Source organism: Notothenia rossii, assembly GCF_949606895.1.
Source record: "Notothenia rossii genome assembly, chromosome: 7".
NCBI lineage: Eukaryota > Metazoa > Chordata > Actinopteri > Perciformes > Nototheniidae > Notothenia > Notothenia rossii.
In genome coordinates this window covers 42,354,743-42,370,353 of record NC_136905.1, presented here as the reverse complement: position 1 = coordinate 42,370,353, position 15,611 = coordinate 42,354,743, and the positions used below count along the sequence as shown (strand labels likewise).

General features: G+C 40.6%; 2 protein-coding genes across 3 annotated transcripts in view; one reads left to right on the top strand and one right to left on the bottom strand.

The window, feature by feature from the left end:
- Positions 1-15,611, bottom strand: part of LOC307013659 (uncharacterized protein) — a 467,775-nt gene that overhangs the window by 360,837 nt on the left and 91,327 nt on the right. The window lies entirely within an intron of this gene.
- On the top strand, positions 2,461-6,205 carry LOC307013441 (uncharacterized protein). Its single transcript, XM_079640840.1, has 3 exons — positions 2,461-3,128; positions 3,295-4,927; positions 5,106-6,205. The coding sequence occupies exons 1-3, from the start codon at positions 2,830-2,832 to the stop codon at positions 5,613-5,615; spliced, it is 2,442 nt and encodes an 813-aa protein (XP_079496966.1). The 5' UTR covers positions 2,461-2,829; the 3' UTR covers positions 5,616-6,205.

Sequence of the window (15,611 nt, the reverse complement as noted above, 5' to 3'; positions counted from 1 at the left end):
GGAAACTTATACAAAATGTACACCACCCCAAATTGATCATGTTGTTGATAGTGCTACAGATGCGCTGCGAATAAAATTAGACTCTGTTGCTCCTTTGAAAAAGAAGAAAATAAAACAACATAGATTAGCTCCATGGCATAATGCCGAAACCCGCAAAAGTCAAGACAACTTGAAAGGATATGGCGTTCCACTAAACTTGAAGAATCTTGTTTAATTTGGAATATTACTCTCAATGAATATAAGAAAGCACTGCGTAAAGCGAGAGCAGCCTACTACTCTTCATTAATAGATGAGAATAAGAATAATGCAAGATTTCTTTTCAGCGCTGTAGCCAGGCTGACAGAGAGCCACAGTTCGATTGAGCCTTCTATTCCCATAGCACTCAGTAGTAATGATTTGATGTGCTTTTTTAAAGATAAAATTGTTACTCTTCGAAACAAAATTAATGACCTCTTGCCTTTGACCAGTATAGTATTATCAACAGCTCCGGAAACGTAAATTCTAATATTACACTAGATAGTAAACTAGAATGCTTTTCAGCCATAAACCTTGAACAATTAAATTCAATGATTCTCTCTTCTAAACCATCAACCTGTATCTTAGACCCGATTCCAACTAAGCTGTTAAAATACGTTTTTCCATTAATTAGCACTTCTTTATTAAATATTATGAATATGTCTTTATTATCAGGCCATGTTCCACAATCATTCAAAGTAGCAGTGATAAAACCGCTTCTTAAAAAGCACAACCTCGATCCAGAGGTTTTAGCCAACTATAGACCTATTTCTAATCTTCCGTTCGACTCAAAAGATATTGAGAAAGCAGTCGCAAAACAGCTGTGTGATTACTTAAAAAACTATGATTTATTTGAAGATTTTCAGTCTGGCTTTAGAACACATCATAGCACAGAGACAGCTCTGGTTAAAGTCACAAATGACATTCTAATAGCCTCAGACAAGGGACTTGTCTCTATTCTTGTTTTGCTCGATCTCAGTGCTGCATTTGATACTATCGACCATGATATCCTATTGCAAAGACTAGAGCACTTAGTTGGCATACAGGGAACTGCTTTAGGCTGGCTTAGGTCCTATCTATCTGAACGCTCTCAGTGTGTACATGTCAACGAGGAATCTTCCACGCAAACCAAAGTTAGCCATGGAGTGCCACAGGGCTCAGTGCTCGGACCTATTTTGTTCACATTATATATGCTTCCGTTAGGCAATATTATAAGGAATCATTCTGCAAACTTTCATTGTTATGCGGATGATACCGAACTATATTTGTCAATCAAGCTTGATGAAATTAATCATCTAAATAAAATGCAAGACTGCCTCAAGGACTTAAAAACGTGGATGACCTTACATTTTTTTTATGTTAAACACGACCAAAACTGAAGTTATTGTACTTGGCCCGAAGAATCTACGAAACAAACTATCTAAAGATATACTAACTATGGATGGCATTAATTTGGCCTCCAGTGAGACTGTAAGGAATCTTGGTGTTATATCTGATCAGGATTTATCCTTTAACGCCCACATAAAATCAATTTCAAGGACCGCCTACTTCCATCTACGTAACATTGCAAAAATCAGGAATATCTTGCCTCAAAACGATGCAGAGAAACTAGTCCATGCATTTGTTACTTCAAGGCTGGATTATTGTAACTCCTTATTATCAGGGTGTACCAAGAAGTCAGTCAAGTCGCTTCAGCTGATTCAAAATGCTGCAGCTCGTGTACTAACCAGAGTTAGGAAAAGGGACCACATTACTCCTGTTCTGGCTGCCTTACACTTGCTCCCTATAGAACACAGGGGTCAATATCACTATAAAGTAACTTTGGTGTCCCCATCAGAATCACTCAGTTATCATGAAAATTTAGCAGAATAATGAAACTCTGAGGTCTTATTATAAATGGCCAAACATTTACACACATATCAGTACAATGATAAGTCTCTTGAAATGTGTTTCCTTCCTTTTATACCGTATTTTTTAATTGGATGTACATGATTTTGGCATGTCCCACACACTGCTCTGCTAACTACAGTGTGTGTAATAAGTGGTTAAATTATACTAAATTAAAAACATATATATATGTTTTTATTGTCCACAACGAGTTATTTGATAAAACGAGTCATTTTGATCATGTGTATTCTGTTTTCATAATAATATTGAACATTTTGCATGTGTCCTTGACATTTGCTGTCCACCCTGTCATTATGGGGAAACTGCCCCATAATGACAGTGACATCACTACCACCATTTTGTCTTTCTTCAGTGGAGGCTGAGACATTGGCTAGGTGCAGAGTAAGTATTTACACTTATATTTTGTGATTTTAATCATATTATGTGTGTAGTTGGATGTTGTCATACTTAACATGTCCACTCTGTCATAGTTACATTTCAATTAATATAAAAACATTTCAGAAATTTGAACTATATTTGTTCAACAGTACACAGTCACCTTGCTAACTGAATCATGTTGCTAACTGAAGGTCCACCATGTGCTCATTAAATGCTAATATTAGCCAAAAATGTCCACCCTGTCATTGTCCACCCTGTCAGCAAGCCTTCCATGACAGGGTGGACATGGTTTGTGACAGGAAGGACATGCACATAGTTTATGCCACATGCTGATAAATGTGTGTAATATTATAATAGCTATTACACACATTTTATAACACTACATGCTATACATAGTAGGAGTGGACAATATGGACTTTTTTGGGCAATTTCGGAATCAGCAAGCCTAGTTTGATAAGGCAAGCCTAGTTTACCTGGACTGCCAATTAAAGTGTGTAAGGGAACATTTTGAATTGTCTTTTTCAAGGAATGAGCTCAAAAGGAGCTGAGATAGCAAGGAGATATCGGGAACGTCGTGATGCTGACCCGGACAGAAGAAGAAAGTACCTTGAGAAAGAGAGGGACAAATGGAAAAAAGACAGAGAGACTGGAACGAAGAAGGGTGTCAATGAGCTTAGTGAGAGAGCGAAGAGGGCAAAAAGAAAGAAATGGAGAGAGGCAAAAAGTCAAGACAGAGCCAGAGACAGGGCCAGTGCTTTGCTACAGTCAGAGACACCACCAGACTCCCCTGCAGCTCCTGAAAATCAGCCTGAGCCAGGGCTTTCCAGGTTAGATCATTGGAAGTTTAGCTGATGACTTATTAGAAAGTTTAGATTTATTTGAAGGACAATTATCAACTGTTTATGTCCCCATAAAACGACATATTGATGACTAACTCGTTAAAATCTTACTAAAAATCTTTATATAATAATATACAAACATTTTGTGTTTCAGGCAACAGCGTCTAGGGGCAAGTGCTAGAAGAAGGTCGAAGAGGAAACTGAAAGATCAGATTGAAATATTGGAGGCACAGCTCGCAAAAGAGAAAACTAAAACTGAGAAATATAAGAAGAGGCTCCATAGGGCCAAGAAAGGAAGTTTGTCTAAATCACCACAATCAAAAGTCAATGCTTTGTTGGGACGTACAAAAGTGAATTCACCCATCAAAAGAGCTCTTATTTTCCATACATCCCTGATTGAAGATATTAAAAGAAAATATGAAAATGCAAAAACAAACAGAGAGAAGCAGTTGATAGCAAAAGTGATCAGTGGAAACATTCAGAAGAAGTACAAGCTCCAAAAGCATGCACAGACTGCTTTTGGCTACTCTAACAAGAGAGCAAAGTATCCTGTGGATCTTACCTACCATGGGAGGAGGTGCGTCAGTCGAAATGAGTTGAGGAAGAACGTTACATCGTTTTTTCTTCGAGATGATGTTAGTCGAATGACGACTGGCCGCAAACAAACAGTCACACTGCTGAAGAAAAAGATGCAGAGGAGGTTGCTTACCGATACAAGGAAGAACTTGCATAGGAAGTTTCTCTCTGAGCACATTGGCCAGGTGTCATACACCTCCTTTTGCCGTCTCAGACCCTTTTGGGTGGTAACCCCCTCTTCCTCTGACCGTGACACATGTCTCTGCAAAAAACATGAGAACTTGCAATTCATGGCCAATGCCTTGCAGAGCCAAGGGTTGCTGTCCTCAAGAAACATTGAGGAAATGTCTGAAGCAACCATGTGCGACCCGAAAGCCAAGGTCTGTGCTTACGGTGAGTGCAGTGAATGCCTCCTAACTTGTCACCCGATGCTGACAATTCCTGGGGAAGAGAACATTCGTTTTTCTCAGTGGATGACAGAGAAGATCACGAAGGATGAGAAGGTGTCAACAATCAAAGTGAAAAGGGAGATAACAACAACGCAGCACGACCTTAACACAGATTTCCAGGAGAGGCTTCTCCATTTTAAGCGCCATGTCTTCAACATTAAATGGCAGTTTAATGCTTACAGGGAGCTCAGGAGGAGCCTGAATCACAACGAGTCCCTTTTGCATATAGATTTTAGCGAAAATTACTCATGCAAGTACAGCCGAGAAATACAATCTGTGCATTTTGGAGGCTCACACCAGCAGGCCAGTCTGCACACTGGAGTGCTCTACACCGCTGGTGGACAAGCGCCGCACACCTTCTGCTCCATATCACCCTCCAGAAGACACGACCCTGTGGCCATCTGGGCCCACCTTGATCCAATTCTGAAGGTAGTGAGAGAACGACACCCTCAAGTCAGCATACTTCATTTTTTCAGCGACGGGCCTGCAACGCAGTATCGACAAAAGGGAAATTTCTTCTACCTCTCAACGGAACCCTACAAGTATGGCTTCAAAGAAATAACGTGGAATTTCTTTGAGGCTAGTCATGGGAAGGGGGCACCAGACGGTGTTGGTGGGGTCCTCAAGAGGTCAGCAGACCGAATTGTGGCCCATGGAGGAGACATCCCTGATGCCCAGAGCTTGTATGACAAGCTGAAAAGCCTGGACACATCTGTTGAGTTGTTCTTCGTCCCAGAGAGGGATATTGAATCAAAGACTCAGGTAAAAGCTATAGTCCGTTATCCAATTCACCCCATAGTCCTTCTGCCTCGGTTTCAGATCCCTGTCCCCCCTCTCCCGTCCAGATTACAGACTAGCTTTGTCAAATCTGATCCTTTCATGTGTTGTGGTTAAATAAAGTGTATTAATGTTTGATTCCCTCCCCCCCCTATCACTATAGGTACCTGCAATAGCTGCGGTAAAAGGCACTCTAAGAATCCACCAAGCTATCAGTCTGACACCCGGCCAGATGAAATACCGAGACATTTCATGCCTGTGTAAAAGGGAGGAAGGTGTTTTGGACTGCCCCTGCTTTAACCTTCAAGAGGTCACTCTAGCTGATGTTCCTGTTTCATCTGATGAGTCCCCAGCAAGTGGAAAGGCACCAGATAACCCTAGGAGACCAGCAATGATTGAGGTGAAGCACATTGGAGAGTGGTGCGTCGTTAATTACGACAATGAAGCATACCCAGGTTTCATCATGGATGCAGAAGGGCACAGTGTGAAAGTTAAGTGTATGCACCGCAATGGCATAAACAAGTTCCATTGGCCAAGTCCCCGGGAGGACATATGTTGGTACTATGACTGGCATATACTTTGCCTAATACCAGAACCACAGGCTCTGAACAAGCGCTCAGTACAGATTGAAGCGTCTGCTTGGAAGTATGTGGAAGAGCAACTACAGAAATGAGCCATGTCTCTGCAGAAAGGGAGAGACTGTTTTGGAGACGCGTCTAAGTGATCTCTCTGTAACATGCTTCTTTTTTTTTAAATCAACTGTTCTCCACTTTAAAAAATTGTTCTTCTTGTTCTACAGTTGAATGTTTGACTTTCACTGTGCAGAATGATGTACAGAATTTAACACAAGAAGGCCACATTAATGTTCTTTATTCAGTGGCCGCATGCAGGTAGAGTGGATCAAAACCAGTCTGTTCAACTGGTCATTTCCCCCTACATGGGAAAAGGACCTCTGACATTTTCTTTTACATCATTTCCTTTAGATTTATTGCATTTATGAGACCATTCAATGACATTTCACAATGTGTCCACCCTGTCATGCCCAAGGTCCACCCTGTCATGTCATTGTCCACCCTGTCATTTTCATGTTTTATGAAAATAAACAAAATATTTTCACAAGTTACCAAAACCTTTTGTGTGATTCCTTTCTAACAAATGAGGGCCAAATAGTATTGTTTGAAAGTTTGACCAGATATCTTTGTTGTTAGATTTTATTTAGAAAAGAAAGTGCAACTCTTGCAGATTTTATAGAGAAACAAATAGTTTGCCCTAATTTCATTATTATCCAAATACTTTTTCCATCAACTAAAATATAATGTTGAGAAAGGGACTAAATTGCTTTCTGAAAATGTACATTTTATAATCACTATGTAATTACAATGTATTTACTCTACTTTGAATGTGTCCATGACAGGGTGGATTCATTCACAGTTTGCATGTACATGTTCTGCTTGCTGTTAATTTATAAAAAGTGTGGGAGCTTGACCAACATCCATTTCTAACAGCATAACATATACTTAATACAATGAATATGAAGTTCAATGGAAAATCTCAGCTTTTTTTTTTGGAAATGGGGAAGTCTCAAATGCACCGTATGGTAGGATAGAATTTAAAATTCTTCTTCTCGCCTACAAAGCCCTTAATGGGCAGGCGCCATCTTACCTTAAAGAACTCATTGTACCCTACTGTCCTACTAGGGCATTGCGTTCCAAGAATGCAGTGTTGTTGGTTGTTCCTAGAGTTTCTAAAAGTACAATGGGAGCCAGAGCCTTTTCTTATCAAGCTCCACTTTTGTAGAATCAGCTTCCAGTTTGTGTTCGGGCGGCAGACACCCTATCCGTTTTTAAGAGTGCGCTTAAGACCTTCCTTTTTGATAAAGCTTATAGTTAGGGCTGATTAGATTCAGCCCCTAGTTTTGCTGATATAGGCTTAGTTTGTCAGGGGACATCTTACTTCTTCCTTCTCTCTGTCTATACCTGTGTACTCTCATGTTCCGATTAACCCAGCTCCCCCAAATGTCTTTCTTTTTGGTGTCTATATACGCTGAGATCCGGAGTCATGGATGATCCTGTTGCTGCGGTCCTCTGTCCTGAATCGCGAGCCCTGGATCTTGAGTCGTGGCTGTGCCTATTGCTGTGGTCCTGGATCATAAGTCCTGGATGGATATCCTCGTGGATTCATCTTCCTATTATACACACATGCATTTCCAAACATTTGGACTACCTATGTTGCAAATGTATTATCTTTTCAATTTACACACGGCATCGATTGCACGTCTGTCCGTCCTGGGAGAGGGATCCCTCCTCTGTTGCTCTCCCTGAGGTTTCTGCTATGTTTCCCTTTAAACTGTGGGTTTTCTCAGGAAGTTTTTCCTTGTACGATGTGAGGGTCTAAGTACAGAGGGTGTCGTATTGTCATACTGATATTCTGTACAAACTGTGAAGTGTGGACTTCACAGTTTGAGACAAATGTAACATTTTGATATTGGGCTATATAAATAAACATTGATTGATTGATTGATTGATTGATTGATTGATTGATTGATTGATGGATTGATTGATTAACGATACATTTGAAACACCAGGCGATGATATAGATTCACCCCTGTTGCGATACAGTTTGATACGATTTGATTCAACATTATGCGATTCGGGGCGATACGATACGATTCAACACGATGCAAAATAATGATACTTCAATATGGTACGACAGAGGATTTTTGTTTTATTCCTTATATGCAGCAAATCATACATTAACAAAAAAGTGCTTTACATATTTGGTTCTCTCTACTAGTACTGCACTTGCCATCATGCTGTTTCTTTTTTTACCTTTTGTACCTTAAAAGACTCTCCAGAGTACAGTACAATTGTATAACACCTCACAGCTAAACAATTTAAGGATGCATTGCCCATGATTAACAATGTGCAAATAACAACTACCATAGTGCAATTCCCATACAGCTGCCAGCCTGATGTGCTTAACACTCATTCTTAGGCTAACTCACCAGTGAGCAGAAAGCAGTGGTTTCTATATGAACAATAAAAAATACAAATAACCTTTCACAAACAGGTATTTCATAACTGCTTACAGTAAGGAAGACATTTAAACTATGATTGGCAGTCACAGGCTGCTGTAAACTAAACACTGCTCTCTGACAGAAGACTCTCGGCCTCCGTAGTGCGAAGCAAAGATCAAAGATCGTCTCCGCTGAGTGCTGACAGGATGAGGGGATTTTATAGGAATGAATCGCTTTTTTACCAATACAAAGACGCTACAATCGATGCATCGCGAGTTCAACCCAAACTGTAGCCGATGTGCACTCTTTCAACCGGTGCGCTCGCATCTTAAACGTTTATGCTGGTGCACCGATGTGAATCGGTGAATCTTAACATCTCTAGTATGAATGTTACTGAGACTGAGCTAAATAATAATATATAATTTATGCCTAAATTATTGGGTATACAAAATATGGGGTGAGACCTAAACAGAGAAAGGTGAGGTTAAAAAATGTTAAGCGATCAAGGTAACAAAAACAAGCATATCCACGGAAAAAGCGAAATATTCCTTATATAAGTCAAAGTGCAACCCCTTACACATTTAAACAGTTTGTCAAAATGTGTAGAACTAATTATGAACGATCATGCTGCATTTCGAATACCAGTGACTAAACATTTCCAAATAGTACAGTATTTCTTGACTTGATGAATAGCTTAAGAAAACAAAGTTTGAAAAATATTTATTTTTACTCTGATAACAAGCCAATTAATCCATTATTGCAAAAAACAACCCAAGATTACTTGATAATTAACTTGTGATCTTGAGATAATGGAGTAAAAACAGTTATCGCTTCCATGTTTTTTAATCTAAATGGTCAGTTCATTTTAAATGAATCATTACAGCCTCAAACTCAGCTATGCTTGGCTACTTTGATTAATCTAATAGTAGTGTGGCATTGTTTTAGTGCCAGGAGAGCCAACAAAAACAGTTCCTCCAGGTTTCACTCGAGGGTGAAATGTCATGTTTTGCAATCACTCCTGCCATTTAAATATTCTGTAGTTCTTTCATCAGTGCAACTTTTCAAAATGATAGCACACCGTCCAACCAACTATCATCTAAATCAGGCGCCTGTGATATCATACTCGACAGGAATGATGAGGGAGGGACAGAAAAACTCAGTTTGATGAAACTCTCACATCAGTAGTAAAATTCATCCCGCTTCAATCACATTAGTATGCATAAAAAGTGACATGTGCTGTGACAGGTCACACCTCTCCCTACTTATGCTAATGAGCTAAGTCCCGCCTCCCCTTTGATCGAAGTGTGAGATCTCAAGTAGGTGTGATATCCCAAGTAGGTGTGAGATCCGTCGATAGGAGGGGGGTGATGTGTATTCACAGGTGTGAAAAGCCCCCACTGTTGCGCCTTATGGTGTATAATAAAAAATGTTTCAATCACATTAGTATGCATAAAAAGTGACAGGTGGGCCCGCCCCCAAGTCTAATAAAACAAAATGCCGCTTCCATCACATTAGTATGCATAAAAGTGACAGAAGGATCCGCCCCAATTATGTGATGTCAGAAGACCGAGGAGGTGGAGTGAGATAAAAAAAAAAGAAACCCGCGCAGATAAAAAGCCAGTCATTTCCAATCATCAAGTCATCTTTCCAAAAAGAAAAAATGGGCAAGAGACGCCTCGATATGGGTTTAATCAGCGAGACGCCTGTGACAACTTACCGCCATCCGTCCGGAGCGGCAATCAAGAAACGGATGCAGTATCTGTTCAAACACCTCCGGTCAAAGATCTTGAACAGAAATGGCTTCTGGAAAATGAACATGTTTGGGGATACGTATTCAACTATATGGCGAATGAACTGCATTTCTACAATCTGAAGAATGGAGAAACGTATGGACCCCACAGTGTTAAAGCGACGTTGACCTCAACAGATTGGGCTGTGTTAACTCTGGTGTCTTCCAGAGATCTCCACGCAACCATTTTATCGGAAGAAGTAGTGCATCAAGAAAACACTGTGGAACCAGCGGTATACAAGATATGTGCAACAAAAAGCAAAGAAACGCAAAAAAAAACCGAGATCAAAGAAGAGTTTTCACCGTTACCCCTCAATGTGGAGGAAGAAGAAGGAAATATCCCCCCGCCGCCAGAAGTGAAAAGAGTCCTGACAAGCACGGTCTGGGAAACTAAAAGCGGACCATCTGGGCGATGGTATTACCGCGAAAGCCGTTTGCTGACGCAGGGGGGAGGGGTTCTCTCTAAAACACAGTGTCTGTAAAAGTGGGGGGAGACTGTCTCCCCCCTTCCTGCCATCTCAATCAATCAATCAATCAATCAATCAATCAATGTTTATTTATATAGCCCAATATCACAAATGTTACATTTGTCTCAGTGGACTTCACAGTTTGTACAGAATATCAGTATTACAATACGACACCCTCTGTCCTTAGACCCTCACATCGTACAAGGAAAAACTTCCAGAGAAAACCCAGTTTAAAGGGAAAAATGGGAGAAACCTCAGGGAGAGCAACAGAGGAGGGATCCCTCTCCCAGGACGGACAGACGTGCAATAGATGCCGTGTGTAAATTGAAAAGATAATACATTTGCAACATAGGTAGTCCAAATGTTTGGAAATGCATGTGTGTATAATAGGAAGATGAATCCATGAGTATATCCATCCAGGACTTATGATCCAGGACCACAGCCACGACTCAAGATCCAGGACTCGCAATCCATGACACAGGACCGCAGGATCATCCATGACTCCGGATCCCGGCGTATATAGACACCAAAAAGAAAGAAATTTGGGGAAGCTGGGTTAATCGGAACATGAGAGTATACAGGTATAGACAGAGAGAAGGAAGAAGGAAGATGTCCCCCGACAAACTAAGCCTATATCAGCAAAACTAGGGGCTGAATCTAATCAGCCCTAACTATAAGCTTTATCAAAAAGGAAGGTCTTAAGCGCACTCTTAAAAACGGATAGGGTGTCTGCCGTCCGAACACAAACTGGAAGCTGATTCCACAAAAGTGGAGCTTGATAAGAAAAGGCTCTGGCTCCCATTGTACTTTTAGAGACTCTAGGAACAACCAACAACCCTGCATTCTTGGAACGCAATGCCCTAGTAGGACAATAGGGTATAATGAGTTCTTTAAGGTAAGATGGCGCCTGCCCATTAAGGGCTTTGTAGGCGAGAAGAAGAATTTTAAATTCTATCCTGTGTTCTATAGGGAGCCAGTGTAAGGCAGCCAGAACAGGAGTAATGTGGTCCCTTTTCCTAACTCTGGTTAGTACACGAGCTGCAGCATTTTGAATCAGCTGAAGCGACTTGACTGACTTCTTGGTACACCCTGATAATAAGGAGTTACAATAATCCAGCCTTGAAGTAACAAATGCATGGACTAGTTTCTCTGCATCGTTTTGAGGCAAGATATGCCTGATTTTTGCAATGTTACGCCTCATTTATGCTGACATATTCTTCATGTCTCAACCAAGTTTCAGTGAGACAGCATATATCAATATTATAATCTGATATTAAATCATTTACCAGTATTGCTTTAGATGCTAGAGATCTTATGTTTAAGAGACCACATTTAATCTTCCTGTTTTGTTGCACTGTAGTAGTTGTTACATTTACTTTTATTAGGTTATTATGTATGACACCTCTATTAGGTTTTACCTTAAATTGTCCTTGGGCAGACACACACACCGTTAATATTGGGTATTTTATTGGGTTCGGGATTCCTATGGATGACTGCCTAGGAGAGAGCGCAGAGAAGCGTGTAAGACTGCGACTCTGCCTCCTGGTCTCAACTCCAGTTTGTCATGGATTAAGTCCACAGAGCCCTGAAATGTTTGCCGAAATGAGATTTGCACCTTCCAAAGTCGGATGAATGCCGTCTCTCTTAATCAGACCAGGTTTTTCCCAGAAGGCTGTCCAATTATTCACGAAGCCCACTATGTTTGCTGGGCACCACCAAGACAACCAGCGCTGAAATGATGACATGCGGCTATACATGTCATCATTGATCAGATTGGGGAGGGGACCAGAGAAGATTACGGTGTCCGACATTGTTTTAGCATAACTACACACCGACGCCACATTAAGTTTGGTGCATTCTGATTGGCGTAAACGAACATCATTACCACCGACGTGAATAACAATCCTACTGTATTTACGTTTATTTTTAGCCAGCAGTCTAAGATACGCCTCAACGTCGCCCGCTCTGGCCCCCGGAATGCATGTGACTGTGGACGCTTCGGTCTCTAAATTCACGTGTCTCATAATAGAGCTACCAATAACCAGAGTTGGCTTGTCAGCGGGTGTCTCGCTGAGTGGGGAATATCTGTTAGATACGTGAACGGGTTGGTGGGGACCTGCGGGTTTCGCGTTATGCCCCTTCTGAACAGTCACCCATTCTCCCTGCTGCTCGGGAGTTGCCGGGGAACGTCTAAGAGGAGCTACCTTTTGCCGGTCCGCACCGGCTAACATGGGCTTTACTGTAGCTGAGTTATTTTCTAAGATGCGGAGCCGGGCTTCTATGGCTATGATTCCCGCCTCCAACCTAACAACTATACTACATGTAACACATGTATCGGTACCAGTAAAGGAGGTAGGGGAGTAACCAAACATGAGACAGTTAGAGCAGGAAATAGCACCCAAGGGTGGGGAAAGAGCCATGGCTAGCTATCAAGCTAAAGTAGCTACCGTTAGCAAACCCGAAAAGAGTGTAGGCAACTGTGGAGTTACAGTCGCTAAGAGAAGGAGAGTTTGTGAGTGCTTAAGCTGTAGTAACGTGTGATTACAACGTCAGGCAGTTGCCGTAATCAAGAGTTTTAAAACGATCGATTAAGTTAAGATAACAAGCTATCAGCAACAGAACAGGCACACGGGATACCCGGAGATGACAACAACAACCGGAAGTTACAACATGCTTACCGCAATAGTGGTCCGTCTCTCTCTGTTTCTGCTGATGTGTAAAATATACAAAATAACGTTTTATATACTTACTCTCTTGTTAAAAGGTGATGAAGTTTGTAGCGTAAGCCAGCCATTAGTGTTCTAGTTTTAAGGATCGAAGGAGCCAATGTATTTTTAAATGGAGCAGAAATAGAACTAGTCTCCCAGTTCAAGTATCTTGAACAGGGAGTGTCATATTGGACTCGCACTTAACTTTTTAAGAAACATATCCAGAAATTATCCAATACCATTAAATTCAACTTACAACATGTTAAACAAATTAGACCTTTTTCTTAACTGTCAATGCTGCAAAGTCATACCTCCACTGTATGATTCTATCCCACATTGAATACTGTTTTACAAACTGTTCGTTTGCTTGTGCCACACACCTGAAACCCATAGAACAGCTGTTCAAGAGAACTATCCAGGTGTTTGACAGAAAGCCACAGTCATACCACCACTGTACCATCCTTGAAAATCACAATTCTTGAGTTTTTGACAATTTTATGTCTTTTAAAAGTATGTGTTTTAAAAAAAAAAATATTTACATGGGCTGGCCCCCCTCCTCTTGGGGGAATTCATCCACAGAAAACACACTGGACGCAGCACTAGGTCAGAAACCAGAGGAGACTGTGAAGTCCACCACAGACGGACCACCTTTGGACAAAATGTCCTCTCCATTAAAGGCAGCTCATTGTGGAATAGCCCCCCCAACTGAGATACGGGATTGTCCCACTCTCAATAGTTTTAAAGGTCAATTTAAAGAATGGTTGAGCAACAAACAGACGTGTAATCACCGATAAATAAATGCACTTTAACACAGGGGTATCTCCTCTTGCACTTTATGTAGCGCTTTTATCTTATCTTGCACTTTATATATCATAGCTGCTACATTGTACTGCCATGTGGTAAATGCTTTTATGCTGCTCATGGTCTTTCTGCATATCATGTATTTATTGTTGCTGTATATATATATATAAATGTCATGTTCTTATATGCTGTATGTGACGGGACCATAGATGGAAATTAGCTCAAAGCTAAAATCCGGCTCATTTACACTTGTAAGCATTATTTTTGTTTTAAAGTGTTCATCAATGTGCACTACGGTGGCCCTGAAGAAAATTAAACATTAAAATATGTTATCGATTTCCCCATTCCCAGTTTGTTTTGGGAATAATTGCGATGTTTACTATGTTTTTGGTAGCTCTTAACAAAACAGAATTTTTGTAAAAGACTGCAACTCTAAAAGGCAAGTTTGTGATTTTAACACTGTTTCGATGAAACAATACATTATACAATATTACGACTTTTTGCCATATTTTTAACACAATCTTTTTTTTGTGGTTGTAGGGCTTCAAGGTTTTTTGCATGTCATGCATAAACACGGTGTCATCTTTTCCTTGAAACTGACGTGCTGCCCGTTTTACAAAACAAGTTATTTTTCTGCTTCTTCATCCTCTGAATTTTCTTCCCCCGTCCCTCTTCCTTCAGCCAGCACAACAAGAATCAAGGTGGATCTGTGAAATGAAACACCTCTTCCCAAAGCGTGATTCCCTATTGAGAGCATGCGTCTAGGGCAGTAGGGTCTAAACCAATTGGCCAGATATACTAACATGCAGAACGTACGGTATGTTTGAAGACTAACCATTTATCCAGTTCAAGCTATCTTTAAGATGTGACATTGCGCTCTGACTATTTCCCGTAAAATGGTGACAAACTATTACTTATTCTTAAATTTGACCTCTTGCTGCTTGGTTGAAAATGATAGATGAAAAATAACTTTTAAAAAAAAGACTCAAACAGCGAGGGACATTATACTGGTGAAAAAAACTCTCAACGACGATGTTCAGAAAACGATCAATCAAAATCGAAGGATCCAATGTATTTTTAAATGGAGCAGAAATAGAACTAGTCTCCCAGTGCAAGTATCTTGAACAGGGAGTGTCATATTGGACTCGCACTTGACTTTTTAAGAAACATATCCAGAAAGTATTCAATACCATTAAATTCAACTTGCAACATTTTAAACAAATTAGACCTTTTTCTTAACTGTCAATGCTGCAAAGTCATACCTCCACTGTATGATTCTATCCCACATTGAATACTGTTTTACAAACTGGTCGTTTGCTTGTGCCACACACCTGAAACCCATAGACCAGCTGTTCAAGAGAGCTATCCAGGTGTTTGACAGAAAGCCACAGTCATACCACCACTGTACCATCCTTGAAAATCATAATTCTTGAGTTTTTGACAATTTTATGTTTTTTAAAAGTATGTGTTTTAAAAAAATATATATTTACATGGGCTGGCCCACATCCCCTTGGGGGAATTCATCCCCAGAAAAAACACTGGACGCAGAACTAGGTCAGAAACCAGAGGAGACTGTGAAGTCCACCACAGACGGACCACCTTTGGACAAAATGTCCTCTCCATTAAAGGCAGCTCATTGTGGAATAGCCCCCCCCAACTGAGATACGGGATTGTCCCACTCTCAATAGTTTTAAAGGTCAACTTAAAGAATGGTTGAGCAACAAACAGACGTGTAATCACCTCTAAATAAATGCACTTTAACACAGGGGTATCTCCTCTTGCACTTTATGTAGCGCTTTTATCTTATCTTGCACTTTATATAGCTGCTACATTGTACTGCCATATGGTAAATGCTTGTATGCTGCTCATGCTCTTTCTGCATATCATG

Excerpts from the sequence above, each read along its gene's own strand:
- LOC307013441 (XM_079640840.1), top strand. The coding sequence starts at position 2,830 with ATGAGCTCAAAAGGAGCTGAGATAGCAAGGAGATATCGGGAACGTCGT. Across the intron at positions 3,129-3,294 it reads CCTGAGCCAGGGCTTTCCAG|GCAACAGCGTCTAGGGGCAA; the intron begins GTTAGATCATTG and ends TTTGTGTTTCAG. Across the intron at positions 4,928-5,105 it reads ATATTGAATCAAAGACTCAG|GTACCTGCAATAGCTGCGGT; the intron begins GTAAAAGCTATA and ends CTATCACTATAG.